Source organism: Bos indicus x Bos taurus, chromosome X, assembly GCF_003369695.1.
Source record: "Bos indicus x Bos taurus breed Angus x Brahman F1 hybrid chromosome X, Bos_hybrid_MaternalHap_v2.0, whole genome shotgun sequence".
NCBI lineage: Eukaryota > Metazoa > Chordata > Mammalia > Artiodactyla > Bovidae > Bos > Bos indicus x Bos taurus.
Window position 1 is genome coordinate 142,279,163 of NC_040105.1, and position 25,840 is coordinate 142,305,002.

At 44.9% G+C, this 25,840-nt stretch overlaps 1 protein-coding gene and 1 non-coding gene across 2 annotated transcripts in view; both read right to left on the reverse strand.

Moving 5' to 3' along the window:
- Positions 1-5,745: 5,745 nt before the first annotated feature.
- Positions 5,746-25,840, reverse strand: part of SLC25A43 (solute carrier family 25 member 43) — a 39,842-nt gene continuing 19,747 nt past the window's right edge. Inside the window, exons 4-5 of the mRNA XM_027534318.1 lie at positions 7,223-7,357; positions 5,746-6,395 (exon numbers count right to left, since the gene is read on the reverse strand). Coding sequence (XP_027390119.1) covers positions 6,195-6,395; positions 7,223-7,357 — 336 coding nt within the window. The 3' untranslated portion in view covers positions 5,746-6,194. The remainder of the gene's footprint in view (positions 6,396-7,222; positions 7,358-25,840) is intronic.
- TRNAE-UUC lies at positions 17,954-18,026 on the reverse strand. The gene has a single exon. It is a non-coding gene; the product is annotated as a tRNA-Glu (tRNA).

Below are 25,840 nucleotides of genomic sequence, written 5' to 3' on the forward strand. Positions count from 1 at the left end.
GCATTTCCTAGAATTTCATATGAATGGAATCATATAGTATGATACCATTCTTTTGGGGATGGGGGCATCTGGCTTCTCTCACTTTATATATATATGTATATATATGTGTGTGTGTGTGTGTCTATATACATATATATATATATATGTATATATACACCCTGAGATTCACCCATGTGTTTTGTGTGTGTGTCAATAGTCAATTCCTTTATATTGCTAAGTAGCTCCATTGTATGTCTATATAACATTTTGTTTAGCCATTCATCAGTTGATAGACATTTGGGTCATTTCCACTTTTTGTCTTTTTTGAATGATACTGCTATAAACATTCCTGTACAAGTTTTTGTTTGGACATATGTTTTCGTTTCTCTGGGGTAGATACCTAGGAGTGGAATTTCTAGGTCATATGGTTAACTCCATGTTAAACCAGTTGAGGAATTTCCAGATTATTTTCAAAATGATTGTACCAATAGCAGAATACAAGAGTTCCAGCTCCTCTACATCTCGAGGCCTTTTCTTAGCTAACATCTCAATGTCATTTCTTGTTGCTTCCCTCTCCCCCAGGGCTTCCCAGGTGGTGCTAGTGGTAAATAACTTGCCTGCCAGTGCAGGAGACTTAAGAGTTGTGGGTTCGGTCCCTGGGTCAGGAAGATCCCCTGGAGGAGGGCATGGCAACCTACTCCAGTATTCTTGCCTGGAGAATCCTATGGATAGAGGAGCCTGGTGGGCTATAGTCCATGGGGTCGCAAAAAGTGGGACACGACTGGAGTGACTTAGCACACACACCTCCTCCCCCAGGAGTTTCTTCCCATCTCCTCCTTTGGTTGTCTCATTCAGTCTCTTGGCTTTACATGCCATCTATCTGCTGACCACACCCAAATTTCTACTTCCAGCCACCACTCCCTCCTGAGCTCCAGACTTGTCCTGTTTGGCCAGGACAGCCCAGGTTTGCTTTGTATCCTGACATAATTATCAATAATGTTCTGGTATATTAGTTTTCTGTTTCAAGAAAGGTTCGTCTAGTCAAGGCTATGGTTTTTCCTGTGGTCATGTATGGATGTGAGAGTTAGACTGTGAAGAAGGCTGAGCGCCGAAGAATTGATGCTTTTGAACTGTGGTGTTGGAGAAGACTCTTGAGAGTCCCTTGGACTGCAAGGAAATCCAACCAGTCCATTCTGAAGGAGATCAGCCCTGGGATTTCTTTGGGAGGAATGATGCCAAAGCTGAAACTCCAGTACTTTGGCCACCTCATGGGAAGAGTTGACTCATTGGAAAAGACTCTGATGCTGGGAGGGATTGGGGGCAGGAGGAGAAGGGGACGACAGAGGATGAGATGGCTGGATGGCATCACTGACTCGATGGACGTGAGTCTGGGTGAACTCCGGGAGTTGGTGATGCACAGGGAGGCCTGGCGTGCTGTGATTCTTGGGGTCGCAAAGAGTCGGACACGACTGAGTGACTGAACTGAACTGAACTGATTGCTGCTGTAACAAATTACTGCAAAGTCAGTGGCTTAAGCAACACAAATTTATCATCTTAACTGTTATAGAGGTCAGAAGTCTCACACAGGTCTTACCTGGCTTAAATCAAGGTGTCTGGCAAGGTTGCAATGTTTTCTGAAGGCCCTGGGGGAAAGTCCATTTCCTGGCTCATTCAGGTTGTTGGCTGAATTCAATTCCTTGTGGTTGTAGGACTGAAATCTCCATTTCCTGGCTCTTGGGCATCTTTGTATTCAAAGTCAGCCAAGTCCTTCTTGTTCCCCATTTCTTCTGCCTTATTTTGCAACCTCGAGTCTGTCTTCCACCTTCCTCTTCCACTTTATCTGGGCCTACCAAGATGCTAAGTGCTAAGTTGCTTCAGTCATGTTTGACTTTTTGTGACCCCATGGTAGCCCACCAGACTCCTCTGTCCACGGGATTTTCCAGGCAAGAATACTGGAGTGGGTTGCCGTTTCCTTCTCTAGGGGATCATGCAGTTTTTTTTTTGTTTGTTTTGTTTTTTTTACCACTAGCACCACCTGGGAAGCCCCGATAAACTATAATAGTTTTTCCATCTGAGTATCCTTATCCTTAATCATGTAAGTCCCTTTTGCTGTGTAAGGTAAATATTTACAGGTTCTTACGTATTAGGGTGTGGACACCCTTGATGGGGGGTTCATTGTTCTGTCTACCACAACTGGTTTGGACAATTAAATGAACAGCCTATGGTCCAGCCAACTGCCTACTTGGATGTCTCATGGGCATTTCAAATTTAACATGTCCAAAACAGAACTTTTAATTCCTTTTCCACCAAAACTTGGGCGCCCACCAGTCTTCTCCACCTTAGCAAATGGCAACATTATCTACCTTTTTAATAAGTCAAAAGTGAAAAACCTAGGTGCCATCCTTGATTTCTTTATTTTATTCCCTACATTCAATTGCTCAGCACATCCTGCTGATCCCAAACTGAAAAATCTATTTTGAACCTATTCACTCCTCTCATCCTTATTGCCACCTTTCTAGTCCAAGCCATCACTTAAATTTTTTTTTAATTTTTTAATATTTTGGCTATGTCACTTGCAGGATCTTAGTTCCTGGACCAGGGATTGAACCTGGGCCCATGGCAGTGAAAGCACCAAGTCTTAACTACTGGACTTCCAGGGAATTCCCCATAAGTCATCATTTCTTACTTGGACTTTGTAGTAGCCTCTTAACTGGTTTTCCTACTCACAGCCTTGCTTCCTTCCCATCTGTTATCCACATAGCAACCAGAGGGATATTTCAAAAATGAAAATCAGATTATATAGCATCTCTGCATAAAAGCCTTCAATGACTCCCTGCTGCACTTAGAATTAAACTAATTTTACTCATTTATTTTAGAATTGAACATTTTAGTATGGCCCCAGTGGCCGCATATGACCTGGACCTCTGTCCAGCCACATCTCATCCTTTCTCACTCACCACACTGGCTGTGCTCACCTCTTTGTCGTTCATCCAGCCTTTCCCACTACCAGTACCACTGTTGCACCTTCTGTTCTCCCTAGTTCCTTATGTGGTTGATTCATTTTTATTTTTCAGGTCTCATTTCAAATATCACCTCTCATAGTGGCCTTCTCTGGCTCCTTGATTAAAAATACTTCCCTTACCTCCCATGTAATTCTCTAATAGAGCACCCTGTTTATTCCCCTCATAACATTACAATCTATACCTCACTTGTTGATTAGGTTTTTGACTGCCCCCCTCACTAGAACGTGGGCAAGGACCTGAGCTGCCTGGTGTATCATGATGCCCAGAGTGCAAGCTATCATTGAACGAATGCATGAAGCCAGTCTTCGCACTCTTTTGCTTCCTTCCACCTCTGTGATACCACATACACTACCTTCAGCCTGCAACATATTCTCCCCTCAACCTATTCTTCACCAACTATTATCCTTTCACTTCCTTCAAAATGTAATATAAGACTCATTCCTTCCCAGGACTTCCCTGGTGGTCTAGTGGCTAAGACTCTGAGCTCCCAATGCAGGGGGCTCAGGTTTGATCCTTGGTCAGGGAACTAGATCCCATATGATGCAACTAAGCGTTTGCCTGCAGCAACTAAAGATGCCACATGCCGCAACAAAGATCAAAGATCCCACGTACCACAGCTAAGACCTGGAGCAGCCAAATAAATAATAACTATTGCAGGAGACTTGGGTTAGATCCCTGGGTCAGGAAGATCCCCTGGAGAAGGAAATGGCAACCCACTCCAGTACTCTTGCCTGGGAAATCACAGGGACAGAGGAGCCTGGCAGGCTACAGTTCATTGGGTCACAAAGAATCAGACACAACTTAGTGACTAAACCACCACCACCATATAAAAAAAGACTTGTTTTTTTCGATTATACTTTAAATCTCTGATTCACTGAGTGAATCAATTATGGAGCTCCTTGGTAATCTTGTTAACGGTTGCTGCTATATTATCATGCCCTTGCTTGTATTTGCTTTGTAATTATAGTTATTTCATATGTGTAGGTATGTTTTGTTCCTGAAGACTAGAAGTTACTCCTGGCTCAATATTGCATCACATATCTTTATAATCCTCCCAAAGTACTTAGCCCAGTTTGGTGGAGCCCATTGCAAACCATAAAGCAAAAAAGCAGAACACTTCCTTCATACCTCTGGGAAAATACAAGAAGTTGGAAATTTGTTTTAGGAACAGTACTAGAGTTTTAAAAATATTTTTTTACAGCTTTCAGAATTTTTTAAAAAGTTGTTCACCTCAAGGAAAATCAAGAGTAACTAACATGAACTATTCACTCTGGGTTAAGAATCTGTTAAACTCACCTGTCACCTCTAAACTCACCTGATGCAAAGAACTGATTTCTTGGAAAAGACCCTGATGCTGGGAGATTGAAGGCAGGAGAAGGGGATGACGGAGGATGAGATGGTTGGATGGCATCACTGACTCAATGGACATGAGTTTGAGCAAGCTCTGGAAGTTGGTGATGGACAGGGAAGCCTGGAGTGCTGCAATCCATGGAGTTGCAGTCAACTGAGTCAGACATGACTGACTGAACTGAACTGAAATGAAACTGTAACTGATTGGGCTACAGATGAGATTTTCTTGTGTGTATCAACTTCTCTTTTCCATAAAACACAGTCTGCCCCAGTGGCTGAAAAAATGAGTTATTTTGATATATTTCAATAGGACAAGTTTCTGAGAGTTTAAAGATTTTGGCCAGTATGTATATAGCAATAATTTTCTAACTCAAATTAATAATAAATGACCAACACATAATTTTTCTTTGGAAAATAAATTTAATAGGGAAAAATACTTCCAACATACTGAAAGTCTCTTTCTGTGTGTGTATAAATTAACAACTTAATATTAGATATTGCTTTTTAATGCATAGATAGGCTATTCAAAAGGTACAATTACATAAACTTGACATAGAATCCCCAAGGTAGAATAAACCCAAAATTTGATTTAAAAAAAATCTAGTAGACATGATTAGCCCAAAGTGCTTTTTTAGTTACATTGTGGGTCTGTGTGTGTGTCAAATGTTCTATTTGATCCTCTCTAGGCAACTGGGACATGCTGTGAGAATAAGTTGGCTAAATAATTTATTTTCTGGGTAGGCTTGCAAAGCAAACTAAAAAGGCAGAGAATTCAGGCCATTTGAACTATACAATGACTAACTGAAAGAAGGTTTTCTGGGGCATAATGAAGCAGTTATGCTACAAACTACCTTCTAGAAACACAAGAAGGCTTCAAACTTAAATAAAGAAGGCTGGATCTACTACGACGGTGGTAACTTTTAAATGTTAAATGCTTTTCATTTAGTTTCTGGTAAGGCATAATTTACATCATGGTGCGTGCACTCCAAAGTCAGCCAGGATTGTGAGTTCTAGAATGACTGGATCGGGAAGTCTCTAGTGAATCTGGGTGAAACTAGGCTGCTGTGGGTTAGTGAGCCTGTGAGCCTGTGAGCCTATGGCAGAGCTCCAGCATGCTGTCTGCCCAGTCACTTCAAAAGCACGTTGCTCTGAGGGGTCATGGCCAGGCCCTTTCTTTGGTGTTTTGTACACTGCCTATTTGATGCTTTTCAACTATTTGATGCTTTTGAACTGTGGTGTTGGAGAAGACTCTTGAGAGTCCCTTGGATTGCAAGGAGATCAAACCAGTCAATCCTAAAGAGAATGAATCCTGAATATTAACTGGAAGGACTGATGTTGAAGCTGAAGCTCCAATACTTTGGCCACCTGATTCAAAGAACTGACTCATTGGGAAAGACCCTGATGCTGGAAAAGATTGAAGGCAAGAGGAGAAGGGGAGGACAGAGGATGAGATGGTTGGATGGCATCACCAACTTGATGGCCATGAGTTTGAGCAAGCTCTGGGAGTTGGTGATGGACAGGGAAGCCTGGTGTGCTGCAGTCCATGGGGTCGCAAAGAGTTGGACATGACTGAGTGACTGAACTGACTGAGTGACATTGCCTATTTATATCCAGAGTGTAAACTGTACATTTCATTACTGCTAGGTTTTGTTATAAAATCACGGTGGTGCAGGTGTTCACAGGGCCATCACTCTGGAGCTCAGGTATGGCCGAATCTTCTCATTTCCAAGAGCAGCAGACAGGAGCACCCTCTCATTACTCCATGCGTGCACAATTCTGAGGCTACATTCCTCTCTGATTGCAACACGCCTTCAATCAATGCACCTCTAGTTCCATTCAGTTTTAAAGAGTTGGTTTTTTAGACTTTAGTTGTCCAGTTTTGAAGAACTTATTTAATTCCCGTAACTCCTGGGGCTTCAAACTCTGATCCACCCCTGGGGTCAATTTATAGCTCAGAGGAGACATGATGTAACCATTTTGGTAAAGACAGATTCTCTTGCAGAACTCAAAGGTGCCAAACATAACTCCAAAATATGGAACTATCTGTAGAGAAAGAAAATGAAAATCATGTGAAAATCTTAAAACATCAATGCATCTGCAATCAACTTGGATCAGGGTAAACTGAGATAAAGGCTATGGACAATACAACATGGTCATTATTTTGGAATCAGGGAAGATGGAAAAATGCAAGCCGGCCCAGTGAGGGTTGGGGAGAGGAGTGGCAGAGCCATTGAAGGGCCTGCCCTGGGGAAGCTTGGGTGTGGGTTGATATGCATGTAGACAATCTAACACTGCTTGTCAATATACACTTGCCTTTTTTTGGCCATGCCATGCATGGTTTGTGGGATCTTAGTTCCCTGACCAAGGATTGAACTCAGTAGTGAAAATGCTCAGTCCTAACCACTGGACAGCTGGGCAATTCCTAATATAATCTTGTCTTGATTGGAATCATTTCTGTGCCAACTAGTGCAAGGTTAGTCCACAGTTCTTGACCTTTTTTTTTTTAAAGTCATGGAGTTCTTTTGGAAAATGATAAAAGTTATGGATCCTTTCCCCAGAGAGATGCACATACGCCCATATGGACACATTTTTTCATACAATTTTAGGATAGGGGGTTATAGTCCTTTTAGGAGTCTATGAACCTCCATTTTGGGAACCTTGACACTAAATGCTTAGCTCCTCTGGGATGGGGTATCAGATGTCCCAACACTGCACAGGGTCCCCACTCTTTAGGGCCAACATCCAGCCTGCATTCACAGGCTCTGTGCTAGAGGAGGTGTTTGCAGGCAAACTGCAGAGGGAGTGGCAAAGGTATAGAACAGGGTGGCAGTGGCGAGGCGGACAAGTGGGAGACTGACCACTTCTCTCACCTTCAGCAGGTTGGCTGCCAATCCATTCCAGAGCCCCAGGACCCCTTGGGCTTTCACTATCTGCCGGAAGCAGTCCATTGCTCCTGAGAAATGGACATCCACCCCTCCACCATGGGGAAGGTAGGGGCTCTGAGCCTGGTAGGAAAGAGAAGAGGGGATGAGGTGATTTAGTCACTGGGAAATAATGGTTTTGTCAAGCAGCCAAGGTCTCAAGATTCAATGTCCTGGCCAAGATGATGATGAAATGGCCGCCACAGGACTCTATCTTTTCTGTAGGCTTAGAATGAGTATTAGTGGGCAGGAAAGCCATGACACCCGATTCACATGTTTGGGGCTATTGTTCTTAGAAGGAAGCAGCTATTCTGGACAGACTCCACTTCACACTTACCACTGCCTCTCAATCTATACCCTCTGGACATGGTAGACACCTCTCAGGCCTTTAATCTTTTTTTTTCATTTTCATTTGTCTTCTTTATTAGCTATAAGGATTTAACACATATACTATACTCACAAACAGCTGCAAGCTGCCAAGGATACTGTTTTACATTAAACAGGTTGTAACAGAGACTTTAATCTTTTTTAAGTGCCTTCTGTTTCCTTGTCTTAAATGATCCCTCCTCTATGAAGCCCTCAAATAGGGGCTGCTCATTTCCCCACCTCACAGATGTCCTGGAATGGGCAGCAGAGGGAATGGCATTCTTCCAGCTCCCGCTTTCTGTTCCCAGACCCTGGCCACTCTCATGTCAAAAGCTCTCAGCTGGGGCTGGTGGCACTAAACCACACCCGTTGCTGTTTTCAGTTACTGGCCTCCTGGCCACTCTTCTACACTCACTGAGGCCTGTGACACCTAGTAGCTCCCCCTCTTCCACAGTCACCACCGTCATAGGGAACTTTAGCATCTATAGTCATTCCATCTCATACCTTGTTTCTAGACATAGGCATCCATGATCCTCACCTTGACACCCCTTTGACCACCCACTCCTTTGGTTACCCCATGCATTTCATCACCACTCCCAGTACCATTCTGGCTGACCACCAAAATGCCCCATCTCTGAAAGTAATTTTTTGTCCTTTGACAAAATAATTTTATGATCAAATGAAAGAACTTTTCAATATACCATCTACAGGCAGAATTGACAACACTCATCCAGTGTGAGGGGGACAGCCCCTTATAGGTGGCTTTCAGAAATGCAGACACATTTACATCAAGCTATACATCTACTTAGGTTCGTTTCTGAGATGTCTAGTTGAGGTCAATATAGCATTTTATTATGATGGAATCAAGCTTTTCCATGTGGGAGAAGCAATAGAGTATATTAGTCAGAGAAGCATAAACCCTGGAGTCAAACAGGTTGGGTTCTAGTCCATGGCTGCTCCACTTACTGGTCATGTGGCCCTGGGTAACTCATCTAATCTTTTCGAGCCTCAGTTTCCTTATTTAGAAAACAGGAATAGTATCTGCTGTGAGAATGAATGAGATGTGCATGCAAAGTACTGGTGTCAGGCACATGGAAAGGATCAATAAATATGAGCTGAAAGTGAAAGTGTTAGTTGCTCAGTCGTGTCGGACTCTCTACAACCGTATGGACTGTAGCCCGCTGGGCTCCTCTGTCCATGGAATTCTCCAGGTAAAAGTACTGGAGTGGGTTGCCATTTCCTTTTCCAGGGGATTTTCCTAACCCAGTGATTGAACACGTGTCTCATGCACTGCAGGCAGATTATTTACCATATGAACCACTGGGGAAGTCCTGCTATGACTATTCTGTACAAAGTATTCTAAATATCAGTCAAACCCCTAACCTGACATATGAGTCCTCTGTCTCCACTTCAGAACTGCTTGGACCAGTGTCCTCATCCATCCAGCTCCCCTGCTCCCTGATGCCTATTAACCATAATCATTCGGATCACTATCTGATCTAGTCACATGCCCTCTCCCTTGTCTCCCATGCTATTAGTTCCCTGTTGGCTTCATGGTCCTCCTTTTCTTGACCTCCCAGCCCTTCTTTTTGTTCCTGGTCTTAAAATCCTTGCCCTTTGTCCTTCAGCTGATCTCCATCCCCCCTCCCCACCAACCTCTTCTCTGCACCAAGCTGTTGAACATGAATCCACAAAGGGACAGGTCGGCACCACTGAAGCTTTGAGGTCTCTAGCCTCCGCTGGACCATCATACTGCAGGGTGAGGTCTGGAAGCATCGTTTCCCATTCCTCCCAGTGGCTCTTCCCAACCTCACCATACACAACGCCCTGCACATCACAGTGTCCTCTGTCCCAGATGGAGTTTGTGTTGTGTTGCACAGTTTGTGGGGAAGACAGATCATCTTTCCTTCCCACTGGTGCCCTGGATCTCACACCTTTGAATTCCTCTTGGCCACCTTTCCCAAGAGACCTGATTTCCTCCCTTAGTAAATGAATAAACTCAAGTCCCTCCCATATGAAAAAACAACTCCTTCCTCCAATCTTTGTCTTTTAGACTCTGCCCAATCTCGTGTTCCCGAAGTAACATACAGTAAAATTACCTTGCTTGGGCGTAGTTACATGAGTATAGACACATGTATAGATGGGCTTCCCTGGTGGCTCAGTGATAAAGAATCCACGTGTCAGTGCAGCAGACGCAGGTTCAATCCCTGAGTCAGATCCCCTGGAGGAGGAAATGGCAACCCACTCCAATATTCTTGCCTGGTAAATTCCATGGAGAGAGGAGCCTGGCAGGCTACAGTCCATGGGGTTGCAAGAGTCAGACACGACTGAGGACTGAGCATACATGCACACACATGTATAGATCTGTGTGACCACCCCTGTAATCAGGATATAGAACTGCTCCATTAGCCCCCAGAATTTTCCTGCTCCTTTATAATCACAGTCACCCCCACCCTGTAGTTTTGCTCCCTGAGAATGTCATATAAATGGAAACATAGAGCTTGTAACTGTTTTGAGATGGGCTTCTTTCACTCAGCATGATGCCTCTGAGAGTCATCCATGCTGTGTTCATCAATAGGTTTTTTTACTGCTGAGTCGTATTCCATTGTGCAGACGTATCATAATTTGCTTATCCATCTAGCTGTGGATGGACATGTCTCTCCCTTTCCATCTGTACTTCTTGAAATAGCTGTCTACTCTGGCTGACTCCACTTCCTCTCTTCCCACCTCCCCACTCTACCCACTCAGTTTAACATCTGTCTCCATTACCCTGCTGAACTGATTGTGGCCAGGCCTATCTCCTTTCCTTGCTCTTTCATAGTTGGTATAATTACTTATTTTCTTTATTGGTTGCTCCTACCCCCCAACTAGAATTTCAGCTCTGTAGGAAAGGGATTTCTGTTCTCCATCAAGGCAAAGGGTGAACTTTGGGGTTAGGCCTTCCCCTTGAGGTATAATAACAACCAAGCACAGACAGAGTATGAGAAAAGGAATGTGAAACGAACAAGCTGAGTCTCCAGCCTAGAGTTACAGGAGCCAAAAATGGTCAGGGGTCTTTGGCGAATGTCTTTAAAGTGTTCATCTTAGCACTGTTCTGACATGGCCTCTTTTCCTTCCTATCCCATTGAGAAAGAACTGCTGTCAAAGAGATATTAAGCTTCCTTTCCCTTAGAAAGAATCAGCCTAATTGCAAGGTTTGAAGTGCATCTTGCTACTGGAAGATTGAAATATTAAAAAGAGGAGATTGTGCTCATGCAGGAAATTAACTGTCTTATTCTGTTATGAGATAATATTATTGATCTATCTTCTGCTGGTTTCCAGTAAAATAGCAAAAAGCCCCCAGTCATGAGTTAAGGTAATAATTTTGCAACCTGGGATCCCCTACCACCACTAAAACAAAAAACACTAACCAAGTTACATGAATTATATAACAGGTTCAGTTATAGTCAATTTGTGATGAATCAGGATCTATGGTCAATCTTGGGACCCTAACAATCTTTCAGATGTCTTTCCTTCACTCCGCCTTCAGTGTTCACATGGACCATTGTAGCAGCATCCTTAGTAGTCTGTTTGGGATGGAAAAAGTTTGAGACTTCTTGCCTTCTGTCTCTATAGAGCAGCCAGAGTGATTAAAAAAAAATCAAATCTTTTTACTCACCTGCTTAAAATATTTTAATGACTTTATTAAAGCCACTGAGAGTAAATATAAAATTTTCACTGCTGTCTGTAAGCTGTAGTGGTAATATTGTAGTAAATATTTAACAACTGGTTCTGTGGGTGGAGGAAGCCCTGAGTTGTAGAATTTCTTTATTTCAATGTTGTAAATACTCCTACCATGGCAGATTGCAGGCTACCAACTGTGAGGTTAACCAGCACCCAAATTTGCTGCAATTTAATAATCAGCTCTCTTGAGCTGGTAGGAACTGGCTGAACACATGACGCGAAGGCTCAGGCCCTGCGTGACCTGCGCCAGGACATATTTTCAGTTTCATCTTGCGCCACTACACTTCAATTGCACTGGCCTTCTTCCTGTTCTCCTCTGGCCCCCTCTCTCCTTTGAGCCAGAGGATCATGTAACCAACTATCGACTTGACATCTCTCCACTTAAAAGTCTAATAAACACCACAAACTGTATATGTATTTTGACCTCTTTGCTCAGGCCCCAAATAGGAGTTCCCTTAAGTCCTCTTCACCCCTTGTGTATACCACTCAAAACTCATCAGATACTGTCATTGCTTTGCTTTGAAACCTTCACCAATCCCCAGTTTTCCAAAGGAAAACTTCCAGAAGGAGTGTTTTCCAAAGAAAACTTAATAGAATTCAAAACTCTCTACAATTTGGCCCCCACCTATCTTCCCAGCATCATTTCCCAATATCACCCCATGATGGGCTAGTTTCATGTGTCAACTTGGCTAGGCCATGGTCAGTACCCAGATATTTGGTTAAATACCAGTTGGGATGTTACTGTAAAGGTATTTTGTAGCTGTGATTAACATTTAAGTCACTAGACTTTGTTAATTTGATAAATTAGGAGTTTGGGATTAATATATACACACTACTGTATATAAAATAAACAACAAAGACCTACTGCATAGCACAGAGAACTATACTCAATATTTTGTAATAACCCATAATAAAAAAGAATCTGAAAAAGAATATAAATATATATATATAACTGAATCACTTTGCTGTTCACCTGAAACTAACACAACATTTAAATCAACTATAGTTCAATTTTTAAAAAGTCACTAGGCTTTTGAGTAAAGCAAATTACCCTTCATAATGTGGGTTGGTCTCATCTAATTAGTTGAAGGCCTTTAGAGGGAAAAAGACCGACTGAGGTGCCATGAGAAACGGAATTCTGCCTGCAGCCCACCTTTGGACTTGAACCGAAACATCTCCAGTCTTTTCTTTTCCTGTGTTGTGCTCCCTGAGGTACTGGTTAGACCTCTGCCATGGGCCAGGGTACCTGGTATAAGTTATCTGGATGCAATCTCTGGGCTGGCAGCCTGCAAGCTCATGGCAGCAGACACTAGGCAGTCCTCACTGTCCCAGCTCTTCAGGGTCTAATACCCTTCATTGTACATACCAGGCACTCGTCAAATGTCAAACAAAATTCCCCTCAATATCAGTGTCGCTAGTAGCTTTCCCCAGTACAACTGTTTACCTGTGACCGGGCTCAAATAAGCCTCATGTATGGCCAGGAAATAAAATGGCCAATATTTACAGAGTTATAGGTGTCAGGCATTACACTGAGCACTTGACATGGACTAGCTCATTTAATCCTCACAGGAGCCTCATGAAATAGGCAGTATTATCTTACTAGCCCAGTTTTATGGATGGCAAAATAGAGCCCGACAAAAGAGAAATTTTCAAAATCACAGACTGCTTGAAAAAAGCATCAACTTGAATCTGGGTCAGATTGAAGCTCTATCCCACTAAGCTACACTATTTCCAGTGAGATTACTACCTCAGCCCTCTGTAAACCTGTTACCACATAGCAACCTCGAATGTGGGTGCCACAGCACACACTGAATGGATTCTTTATGCTAGGACTGGAGCTCATGGTGGTGGTGTTGAGTCGCTCCGTCGTGTCCGGCTCTTTGTGACCCCGTGGACTGCAGTGTGCCAGGCTTCCCTGTCCTTCTCTATCTCCTGGAGTTTGCTCAAAGTCATGAGTTTGCTCATGGTATGGTATGAATAAATGCCTCTACAAGGGTCACACTAAACAGATATCCAGAAAATGGATAGCCAACAAGGTCCTATTGTATAGTATATGGAACTCTGCTCAATATTATGTGGCAGCCTTGATGGGAGAGGAGTCTGGGGGAGAATGCATACATGTACATGTATGGCTGAGTCCCTTTGCTGTGCACCTGAAACTATCACAATATCATTAATCAGCTGTACTCCAATACAAAATACAAACTTTATTTAATAAAAAAAAAAAAAAACAAATAGACACCCAGATTGCAAAGGCAAAATCATATTGCTGGTTGCCCCCTGGACTGACTGTCTGTGTGTCCCCAAAGTTCATATGTTGGATCCCTAATCCCTACTGTGATGGTATTTGGAGGTGGCAGGTGATTAGGTTATGAGGGTGGAGCCCTCATCAATGGGATTAGTGCTCTTATAAGGAGACACACAAGAGAAATAATGTCTCTCACTCCACCATGGGAGAAGACAGCAAGAAAATGGCTATTTGCAAACCAGGGAGTGGCTTCTCACCAGATACCAAACCTGCTGGCACCTTGATCTTGGACTTCCCAGTCTCTAGAACCGTGAGGCGTAAGTGCTTGTCAAGTCACCTAATCTATAGTATTTCTGTTATAGCAGCTCGGATTAAGATATCCTCAAAGAAAGAAAGACTGGTATGGCTATATAGCCATGCTTCTCAACCTTTAGCTACATATTAGAGTAAACATGGAAGCTTTTCAAAACCATCAATGATTGGAATCAGCCCTGGAGACTGTGATTTAACTGACTTGGGGTGAGGTCTGGACGTCAGCAGTTTTGGCAAGCTCCCCACATGAGTCTGATAGGCAGACAGGTTGAGTTTCGCTGGCGTGGGCCTTTCATAGCACACAGCAGCTAAGGCTAAGACCTGAGCCCACCCCCCAGCTGCTGACAGTGAGAGCACCTGGGCAGTGAGAGCACATGGGCACTGAGGCCAGACTGCTTAGATTGAGACCTCAGTTTGCCACTCACTAACCTTGGGACTTTGAGCAAATGCCTTGACCTACCCGAGCCTCAATTTCCTCATCTGTAAAATGGGATAATAATAATAATAATGCATGTTTTATAGGATTGTTGTCAAGATTAAATGAAATACATGTAAAGTGCTTAGAACAGCATTTGACAAATAGTAACCACCATTATCATTACTATAGAGTGTTTCAGCTTGGAGAAGAGGGAATTCCCTGGCAGTCCAGTGGTTAGGACTCTGTGCTTTCACTGCCAAGAGCTCAGGTTCGGTCCCTGGCTGGGGAACTAAGATAAGTTGTGCAGCATGGTCAAAACAGAAAACCCCCCAAACCTAAAAACTCCCCAAAATACCCAAACAACAACAGCAACAACAACAAAAAAACCCCCAAAACCTCCCAAAGCTTGGAGAAGAGACAAGTATACTGAAGACTAAACCAACCCAGGAGCCTAGAATGCTAGACTGCCATTTGCCCAAACTGTATCTTACTAGTAAAGAGACACAAAGCGTATCAGGTTACTAACCACAAGGCCCTGAACTTAAATCCTCCCTCCATACAAACCCAGGTGACTATCCTGTGGTGTCAAGTTCAGATCTGCCAGAATGGACGCAGTGTTCTACAGCAGACGTCACCTGAGAAAGCTGAGTCCTAGATCTGGTTCTGCCACCATTTGCCTCACCTTGACCAAGTCCTTGAATTCCTTGAACCTTCCTTTCCTCACACATCAGATTAAGGAGGCTGAAACTAAATGACCTTGAAGGCTCTTTCTTGCTCCTCTAATCCACGCTGCTGGTCCTACTCCACAACTCCTTCCTGCCCCTAGGACTTCAAATCTGTGCTTCCCTTTGCCTAGCTAAGTCTTTCTTACCGATGAGACTAAACATTACTTCTGCAGGGAAGTCTTCCCAGATCTCCAGCCTAAGTCAGGAGCCCAGTACACACTTTTGGTCACCCCGTACTTCTCTTTCATGGCGTGTGATACAGTTTGTAATGATCTAGTGGATAGTGCTTCCCTGGTGGCTCAGACGGTAAAGAATCTGCCTGTAATGTGGGAGACCTGGGTCCGATCCCTGAGTTGGGAAGATCCCTTGGAGAATGAAATGGCAACCCATTCCAGTATTCTTGCCTGGAGAATCCAACAGACAGAGGAGCCTGGAGAGCTACAGTTCATGGGGTTGCAAAGAGTTAGACATGACTGAGCAACTAACATTTTCACTTTCAGTGTATAATTATTTCATGTCTCTCTACCCCCCATACCTCACAGACTAAATACCATGAGGGCAGTGACTATGTCTATCTTGTTTATGGTTTTGTTCCCAAAGGCTACCAATATGCTCAGCACCCAGAACGTGCTTAATACATATTGAAGGAAAGAAGGATCAGATTTGCAGTCAGTGGAAATGATAGGTAAGCACTTCAAAGCAATGTGCTTGATTGTTTCTGTGATAAACTCCCCAGAGGTCTTCTACCAGAGGCAATGTTTTAGGTTTTTTTTATTCTTTCCATGAGTACTGAAATAATTAAATAATACTTGTGAAGATGTAAACTCATATTCCCTTGATTAGAGCAATCCTAATTCTAGGAATCTATCCTACAGATACATTTGCCCATGTGGGAAATGATGTATGTTACAAGGATTTTTGTTGCAGCATTGTTGATAAGAGCAGCAAACTGGAAATAATCTGAATGTCTATCAAAGAGATAGTATGTCATACTATGGAACACGATGTCACCATTTAAAAGTATGTGGCAGTTAAATCTGGACTGATAAGGTGCCATCTCCAAGATACATTTTAGGTGGAAAAGAAAACAGCGTAGAAGAGATATATGCATGCTGCTGATTTTCTAAAAACAAAAAGAATATAAATATGCATGTTTATGTATATCTTTGGATAGACCATGTGTGGAATGACTAGGTAAAAAACTGGAAACAATAGGGTTTTCTCTACAGAGAACTGGAGGGGCCGAGGGACAAAGGTTGGGGAAAACTAGCTTTTTAATGGACATTATTTGTACCTCTTGGATTTTGTTTCAAATGCATATGTTCCCTAGGCAAAAGGTAGAATGTTAATTGTAAAAAAGCATGAATGAAGACAATAAGAAGACAAACCACAGGCTAGGAGAAAATATCGGCAAAAGTCATATCTGATAAGCAACCATAGAGAGAACTCTTAAAACTCAACAATAAGAAACAACCAAATTACCACTCCACATCAACTAGAATGGGCACAATCCGGAACACCAAGGGCAACAGATACTGGTGAGGATGTGGGACAACAGGGACTCTCCTTCATTACTCGTGGGCATGGACAACGGTACAGTCACTCTGGAAGACAGTTTGGTGGTTTCTTACAAAACTAAATATACTCATACCATAGGAGCCAGCGATTGTGCTGATTAGATATTGGTATTTACCTAAAGGAGGTTAAAAATTTATGCCCTCACAGAAACCTGCACATAGTTGTTTAAGGCAGCTTTATTCTTCACTTCCAAAGCTTAGAAGCAACAAGATGTCCTTCAGTGTGTGAATGGATAAATGAACCAGTATCAGACAATGAAATACTAAACTGAGAAAGGTATGAGTTATCAAGCCATGAAGAGAGAGGATACTTAAGACGTCATTATACATTAGCATAAATCCATGGAATGGACAACACCAAGAGTGAACCCTAAGGTAAACTTTGGACTTGGGGTGATTATGTTGTGTCACGGTAGGTTCATCAGTGGTAACAAGTGTACCACTCTGGTGGGGGATGTTGATACTGGGGGAGGCTGTGCATGTGTGGAAGCCGAGGGTCTATAGAAAATCTCTGTATCTTCCTCTCCATTTTGCTGTAAACCTAAAACTGCTCTAAAAAACCCAAAGTCTTCATTGAAAAAAAGAGTAAAAGGAGAGACAAAAGAAAGAATACACAAAAAAGAAGAAAAGAGTCTGCTAGTTGGAGCCAACAGGAGCTCATAACCTCTTACTTGTTATTTGGAAACAACTTCTAACTTCTGCAGTAACATAGGACACAAACTGAAGACCACACCATCCAGTTTCCAAGCCGTCTGAGAATGTATATTCGTGGAAGGCAGTTGGCAAATCCCGAGGAGTCAGACAAGTCAAAAAAAAAAAAAAATCCAATGGTATTAAAGTAAAAGGGGCTTTATGTCTTGTGAGCCACACGGCTCAAGTTTCTCTTGGCAGAGCTAGGTCCCCCCAAATTGTCCTCATACAGCTGAGAAACACCCTGGCTCCTTGGGGGCGGGGGATGTCCATGCAAGCGGGTATAGGCAGCTGCTCCCGGCTTGGCAGGCCTACAAGCCATCCCCCATAATGACCCACTCGGAAAGCCTGCAGTGACGTGGGGGCAGCGAGGAAACGGACAGCAGGCTAGTATTTTGCTTGGGAAGAGAAGAGAAATAGTTTCCACGTACCAGCTGGGGGTGGAGGTGGGGAAATCAAAAGTGCAGCTGGACCAGACTCAAGAAAGCAATTGAGATGCAGGCACGGGAGCAGCCGAGGGAGGCCGTGGCAGTGTGTGCAGGGCACAGCCAACTTTTAGTGTTACCTTCTAAAATTTTGTTTTGATCTTTTGGCCACACCCCACAGCTTGCGGAATCTTAATTTCCTGACCAGGGATTGAACCTGGGCCCTTGGCAGTGAAAGCACCAAGTCCTAACCACTGGACCATCAGGGGTGTCCCTAGTGTCATCTTGACAAGGAATGAGACTGCGTAGGAAGCTTGCGGGAAAAGATTTGGCACATGCCAATTTTCAGCAGGCTGGGAATACACAGACATATGCAGTAGCTGCACCCAGTGGCCTCTGGGTCAACACCTGTTAAATTAACCCAACCAATGAATGACCCACTCCACTACCATCCCTTCTCACCATTATCTATAGAGATGGAAGATCTTTTGAGGTCTTTCGATGCTAGCTCATTTGTGTGTTTATAGTGATCATAGAAAACACATAAACACACCTGGCCTGGCTTTTGTAGCTCTAATCAGGCCTCTAATCATGCCTGAGTAGATTCTGAAGAGATGCTTCATGAATAAAAATAGTACCTTAGCTTTATTGAGTATTTATCATGTGTCTGGCTCTGTGTCTGCATTAACCCCATTCAGTCTTCTCCACAGGAATATGAACCAGGCACTTCTCCCCTTGTTTTACAGAGGAGGAAAGGTGAGGTTCAGAGAGGCAACGTGGTTTACCCAAGTTCACACACAGAGTAAGGGGCAGGGCTGGCATCTAAAGCCCACACTCTGGACCACAGAGCTAGTCTGCCAATTAAAGCTTTAAGATAAACACAGCTATCAAAAGCAAATGAGCAGGGGATCTTCCCTGGTGGCTCAGTGGTAAAGAATCCATCTGCCAATGCAGGCGGAGAAGGCAATGGCACCCCACTCCAGTACTCTTGCCTGGAAAATGCATGGACGGAGGAGCCTGGTAGGCTGCAGTCCATGGGGTTGCTAAGAGTCGGACACGACTGAAGCGACTTGGCAGCAGCAGCAGCAGCCAATGCAGGAGACACAGGTTTGATCCAAGAGGATCCCACATGCCGCGGGGCAACTAAGCCTGTGTGCCTCCAACTATTGAGTCTGTGCTCTGGAGCCTGTGACTTGCAACTAAAGAAAAAAAGCCCATGCAACAATGAAGACCCAGCACAGCCAAAAACAAGTAAATAAATTATTAAAAAACAAACAACCACCTCCCTTAACAAATGAACAGGGACTTCCCTGGTGTTCCAATGGTTAAAACTCCAAGCTCCCAATACAGGAGGCACAGTTTCAATCCCTGGTCGGGGAACTAAGATCCCATATGCCACATGGCGTGGCCAAAAACAAACAAACAAACAAAAAAGAGACAAACAAATCTCCAAAACAAATGAATAACATCTATGTGAGGGAAAGGAGGTAAAAACTGGTGCTGCATTTCTAAAGCTGGCTTGATGCCAGCAGAGGGATTCACAAACCCCAGTGTGCATCTCCTCCTGACAGCAGGGCCTACAGATGAGTGCTCACAGCTGTGGCCCTTTCCTGGGACTTCCCTCCCTTCCCCGCTCTTCACCCCAACCCTGGAGGCAGGGGGAAGGGGAGCTCCCATTTTAGCTGCTGTTATTGTCCAGCTGGACCTCAAAGAAGTCTGCTTAACAGAGGTTGGCCATTTTGATTCCCAGACTTTATCTCTTGGAAAGAATGAGACAGTGCAAGTCAGGAGGAAAGGGCAGAGTGATTTTACAATGAATGGAATTAGGAAGGCTCCTCCCTGTGGCCCTGGGCCCACCCCCCAGCCCTCTGCCCCGCCCCGTGCCTGCCCTCTAGGGAATGGTCTTGTTTCCATGATCAACAACTGCCATCCCTAAAGTATTTAGGACACTCTACACCTTTGGAACAAAGGGGAGACTTCTTTCCTTAAACCTTAATGATGATACTCAAACAAAGCCACCTGGCCTGAGGGATGTCCAGACCTCTACCTGGATCCGAAAAATGTCCTTTTTTTCCCCCCTCAGAATGCCAAGGCAATGCTACTGACTGAGGCAGAAGCTGCCAGTTCCCAAAGGGCCCGGCCACCAAAGCAAAATGATGGCAAGGACTTAGAGATGCAGTGAACTCAAGGCAACGTTCCCACCCTCTCCCATGACCCTGAGAGCCGAGAACCCAGCGGTGTTTGTATTTGTGGACCAGCGGGCGAGTTGGCTGTGCTGGGGAAACAGAACTCTAGTCCTCCTGAGACTAGATGCCATGTCAACCAAGAAATGCTGAACTAGGCAGCACACCTGAAACGCATGTAGTGCTTCCTGGCAGGTGTGCTGAGAATAATCTACACTTTCTCATGCTGGGGCTTTGCACCTGCTCTGCCATGGGCTCGGCGAGCTGCTGGGGCTTTCTTCCCAGTCTGTCCGAGCGGCATGGCCAGTCTGAGGCGGCCAAAGGTCCACGGCTGCTGAATGTTCTCTGCTCCTCATTTCAATCTGCAGGCTTCAAGCTTTCCGTTGTCAGGCTGCCAGTAACCAAAGAAAGCCAGGGCGCCCAACAGCCTGGTTTTCTAAAGATTTTTTTTTTCCCCTTCCAACTGAGTTAACCATTCCTTGGCCAAAGCCACTCTCGTGCCCGTTTCTGAGCTAGCGTGCTACTGGTTTTTTTTTTTTTTTTTTCAACTGAGGCCCAGCGTTCCCAAATCTCAAGATTAGGTTTCATTCTCTGTCATCCTGAACTGAAAAAAAAAACAAAAACAAAAAAACCCTAACTGATTACCTAGCATCTAGGAACAAGCTCGGGAGAAGGCAATGGCAACCCACTCCAGTGTTCTTGCCTGGAGAATCCCAGGGATGGTGGAGCCTAGTGGGCTGCCATCTATGGGGTTGCACAGAGTCGGATACGACTGAAGCGACTTAGCAGCAGCAGCAGGAACAAGCCCCGGGAGCCCTGGTGGATAAAGCATGGGCCTGAAGGAAAGACCTGATTTCCTAGCCCTCGAGCCACTTGGTAGCTAAGTGAATGCTGGGCAGGTAACTTACCCTCTCTGTGCCTCATGCCTCATTTCTTCACCTAGAAACTAGGGATACTAACTATACTTACTTAATAGGGTGGATGAAGAGGATGGAATGGGATGATACACAGCCTGGTTCACATTACATGATGAATAAATGGTAGTTATTATCACATTATTGTCATTTCTTATTTCCGGGGGAAGACTTCCCTGTGGTTACCTCCTCCAGACATATCCCCATCCTTATGCCAGATCTAGATCTGTTCCTTCATATCACGTTTACTGAAATCAACATGCAAGTGCAAACACTGTGATGCTGATTCATCAAGCACAAAGTGTTGGGAGGCTGTTGTGAAGAGGGGGTGTCCATCAAGACTGTTTTTCTCTGTCCTTTTAGCGTATTTACTTATCTTGAAATGGTAACAGGTGTTGGAGCTGAGATACACAGAACAGGAGAGCTAAGGCGGGGGGTTGGAGATAGTGCGTTATCAGAGCAAGGATTGCAGGCAGTATGAGGCAGGGGACAAAGCCGAGGTTTCCCTAGGTCAGCAGGCAGGAAAAGGCAGGCTGTTTTTACCTTCAGCACAGGGCAGGGATGAGCACACAGGCTTGGGGCTCATCCAGTGGCAGCTAAGGTTCAATTCTGTACTCACAAGGCAGTGGGAACTCAGAAGCCAGCCCTGAACTTTATTCATTTTAAAACAAGTATCAAGTGCCTGCTATATGAGGTTATGTGCTGTGGGGACAAACATGTAAGACACACGTCCCAAAGGCAAGGAGCTCAGTCTGGAAGGAATCATGAACACAGAAGATTATGACACAAGGAAGCATGTGACATGGGCCTGCAAGCTATAGAGAGGGAGCTATGGGCGTTCAGAGCCGGGAACCTCTTTCCTCTTGAGAAGATGAGAGAAGGTTTCCGGAGGGAAGGGTGGAGGCGTGCAGCAATGGTGGAGAGATGGTAGGAGGTAGGGCACGTGGAGAAACGCTATGGAAACTAAACTAGCTGGACCAGAGTGTACACACAGGCTAAGTGTATCATTTAAAAGGGGTTGAAAAGTGAAAATGAAAGTGTTAGTTGCTCGGTTGTGTCTGATTCTTTGCGACCTCGTGGATGGTAGCTCATCAGGCTCCTCTGTCCATGGGATTCTCCAGGCAAGAACACTGGGGTGGGTTGCCATTTTCTTCTCCAGGGGATCTTCCCCACCCAGCAATTGAACCCAGGTCTCCTGCATTCCCTAGTGGCTCAGACGGTAAAGCATCTACCTGCAATGCTGGAGACCTGGGTATGATTCCTGGGTTGGGAAGATCCCCTGGAGAAGGAAATGGCAATCCACTCCAGCACTCTTGCCTGGAAAATCCCATGGACGGAGGAGCCTGATAGACTACAGTCCATGGGGTTGCAAAGAGTTGGACACGACTGAGCGACTTCACTCCTGCATTGGCAGGCAGATTCTTTACCATCTGAGCCACCAGGGAAGCCCTAAGAATGCTGGAGTGGGGAGCCATTTCCTTCTCCAGGAGATCTTGCCAGCCCAGGGATTGAACCTGGGTATCCCCTATCACAGGCAGATTTTTTTTGTTTTACTATCTGAGCCACCAGGGAAGCACCTAAAAGGAGCTGTTCAACCACAAAGCTTTTGGAACAAAATATGCCCTTGGGGGTGGGGGTAGTGACAGTGAAGACAGCATCTATAGTTATTGACAGAGCACACTTTAAGTAACTTGGATTCTCCTACCCCCAAATGCCCTCTCAAGTGGTTTGGAACGCCCTCATTTGTGGTTTTACAGAGGCAAAACACAAGATGGATGTCTTGATCCATCACAATAGGACCACTGTTTAAGGGGTAGGAAAAGTGAACTCATTTATCAAATGAAATCAACAGATATGTGCTGTTGTAAGTCAAAAGAGTGCTTCCCAGGTGACTCAGCAGTAAAGAATCTGCCTGCCAATGCAGGAGATGCAGATTTGATCCCTGGGTTGGGAATATCACCTGGAGTAGGAAATGGCAACCCACTCTAGTATTCTTGCCTGGAAAATCCCAAGGACAGAAGAACCTGGTGGGCTACAGCCCATAGGGTCACAAAAGAGTTGGACATGAATTAGCTAAACAACAACTTGCTAAGAGCCAGCCACCACGAGGCACATCTCAGGTGAGATGGAGGTGGATGCTTCAGGCAGAGGTGACAGGAATGTGAAATACACTTATTCTTCAGGGGGATGGAGGAGAGGGGCTAAGGAGATAATTTTGATTGAACTGGAGGCTGGAACAGGCAGAGGTTTAAAAATCCTGTTTTGTTTAGCTCAGGCAGAATCTGACAACTTGTATTTGCCAACGTTGAAAGATTGGGGGATCTCACAGGAAAATCTGGATTTTAGGCTCCCTTGAAAAATGGGCCCACATTTCTAAATGGCATCTACTGTTCGGAGAAGGGGAACTCACTGCAGCCTCCCCTGGCCACTTTGTTCCACGCTGCAATTCGTATTTAGATGCTGATCACATTTTGTAAGCACAGTGCAGTTAGCTCTCCAGAATGCTTCTGAAAGCCAGGATGGCTCAGAGTGCATTTGCAAGCTTATTCTTTAGGAGGTGAGTGTTAGTTATATTATCCGGGTTTCCCTACTTTCTCTTCTTTCCACTACTTCCAAGTTCCTGCCAGCATCTGATTGTGCAACTCCTGATAGAGGGGGCCTCAGTGCAACAAGGGTGGCAAAGTTGGTAAGGGCAGCCTGCGGGGCCAAGGGGCCCAGCCCTCATTCTCTCAGGGCAATAAAGGACACGACACAGGCAGATCTTAAGAAAATTCATCTGGCAGAAGCCCATAGGCTGGGCTGGAGGAGGCAGAAATGAATATTGACCCTGGTGATGCAAGTTACTCAGTTACTGAGTGTGTGGACTTGGGTGGGCTATGGAACCTCTTAGTGTCTCACTTTTCTCCTCTGTAAAATGGGCTGGATAAGAACAGTACCAATCTGGTAGGTCTGTTGCCAGGATTAAAATGAGATAATAAGCATACAGCATGTAGCACAGTGCCTGGTTGGTACATCAGTGCCCAATGCTTATGCTAATTTTTAGAATGAATCCTGAGATCAGTTGGAAGATGACTGCAGTAGTCGACGTATGAGCTGATAAGGTCCTAGAGGAGGGGAGAGACAGTGACAAGACCAACATGGGAGTGTGAGGAATGACGACCCAACTGGGTTCAAGGCTGACTGGGGGAGGGGGAAGAGAGACAACTTCTGGGTCTGCAGCCTGGGTAAGTGGGGAATGACCACAACGAAATGGAGAACCCTGGGAAGACAGTTTCAGCGGAGGGAGAAGTCAGCTTGATACATACTTCGAGGTGACCCTGGAGAGGCGGAGGCCAAACAGCAGTGTCCAGCAACCGATGAGAAGTGCGGGAGCGGGGCTGGAGAAATATGGCTCAGGGTTGAGGAAATATGGCTCAGGGCTGAGGATGTGGGTTATGAACATGAGGAACCCAGAGAGGGGAGAGGCACCCTGGAGGGAATGGATGAAGCTCTGTGCCCAGTTCAGCATCTCAGTTTGAACAGCTGGGGATTCTCTTGACCCAGAGACTGTGCATATTCTGCTCAGTCAGCTGTGCCACTTGGATACCACCTTTGTCCTTCTTCATCTTATGTGCTTTTAGTTCAAATGCTGACCGGGCCTAATCCTGCTTGCCTTGTGAGCCCTGATGAGGTCAAAGTCCCCTGTGTAGAAAGCGACAGGCTAACACTTGGTTTTATGTTTGATGAAACGGAGACACCTAATACGGACTGCAGGGACAGGGGGAGGTCAGGCAGAATTGTCGGGGACCCAGCTTTTGGCTGGAGCCTTCCTCCTGATCCTCTCAGAAGGCCCACTGTGTTCCAAAGCTCCACCTTCTCAGCTGCTCCCTAGATTTTCCCGGCAGCTTCTCTCTCTCTTTTTTTCCACATGAACTGTTCAGAGAACCATTTGCTCAGGACTCCCTGGTCCTCATGGAGGCAAATCAATCTCCATCTACTTGTTTCCTTTCTACTTGTTCTCTCAATACACCAAGTGCTGCCAGCCTCTTCAGTCCCAAGCTCTGGGTTAGGTGTGGGAGAGACAAAGGGGGCAAGGGTGGGTGTACCTGGAAGAGCTTGAGTTGAAATGTGCTGAAGTGTGGCCAAGGGCATTTCAGGCATGGTGGTCTTGGGGGCCACGAGGGCACACGAGGTGCACAGGGCTGACTCACCCCCTTCCCACCAGCAGCCATCCCATCAGAACATGCACATGCATAATTTTATTTACCTCTCCAGTCTCTAGCATGCCAGCCAGGAGCCAGGGTAAGAGAAAGAAAAAGGAATAAAATGAGTGTAAGCACAGTGAAGGAAGGGCTCAGCTGGTTAAACAAGACTTCTGATTACTGTCATTAGTGCTCAAAAGAGTTCCAACCCGAAGTGGCATTAAATGGACAGATTGTGTGTGTATGTGTGTGTCTGGATAAAGCATATATATTAGAAGAACGAGACCTTCAGACAAAGTGGCCAGTCAGTGTTGGGGTGAGGAAATTTCCTGTCCAGCTGGTTACCTAATGGACACCTGATGTTGATTTGCTTCCTGATGGGCAGTGTAAGGAGGAAAGCCAATGGAAATGAAATGTTACCATTAAGTGTGCTCAGGTCAGAGGAGCCTGGCTGCCCTGCAAAGCTCTCTCCTTATACATTCAGCTGGCAAACCTTGCCTGCTCCCCAGGAGGATGTGGAGGGAGACTTAGAACGCTCTCTTTTCTTGAAGAAGTTGGATTGAGTACTTTGCAGGAACAAACAACCGCAATAGAATTTAGGGCTAGCCTGTTGTTTCTAGGTTCCTTATCCTCCAAACTTAAGATGTATTTTGAGCTGGGATCAGGAGGTTGTAAACTGGACAGTGATCACCAACTGCAAGGCTTCCATACCCTCACGTAGTGCTCAGATACGCTCTGTTACTGCAGCGACATCTAATGGCCAGAGAAAGCAATGCATATTTGCATTTAAAAGCAGCCTGTGGTT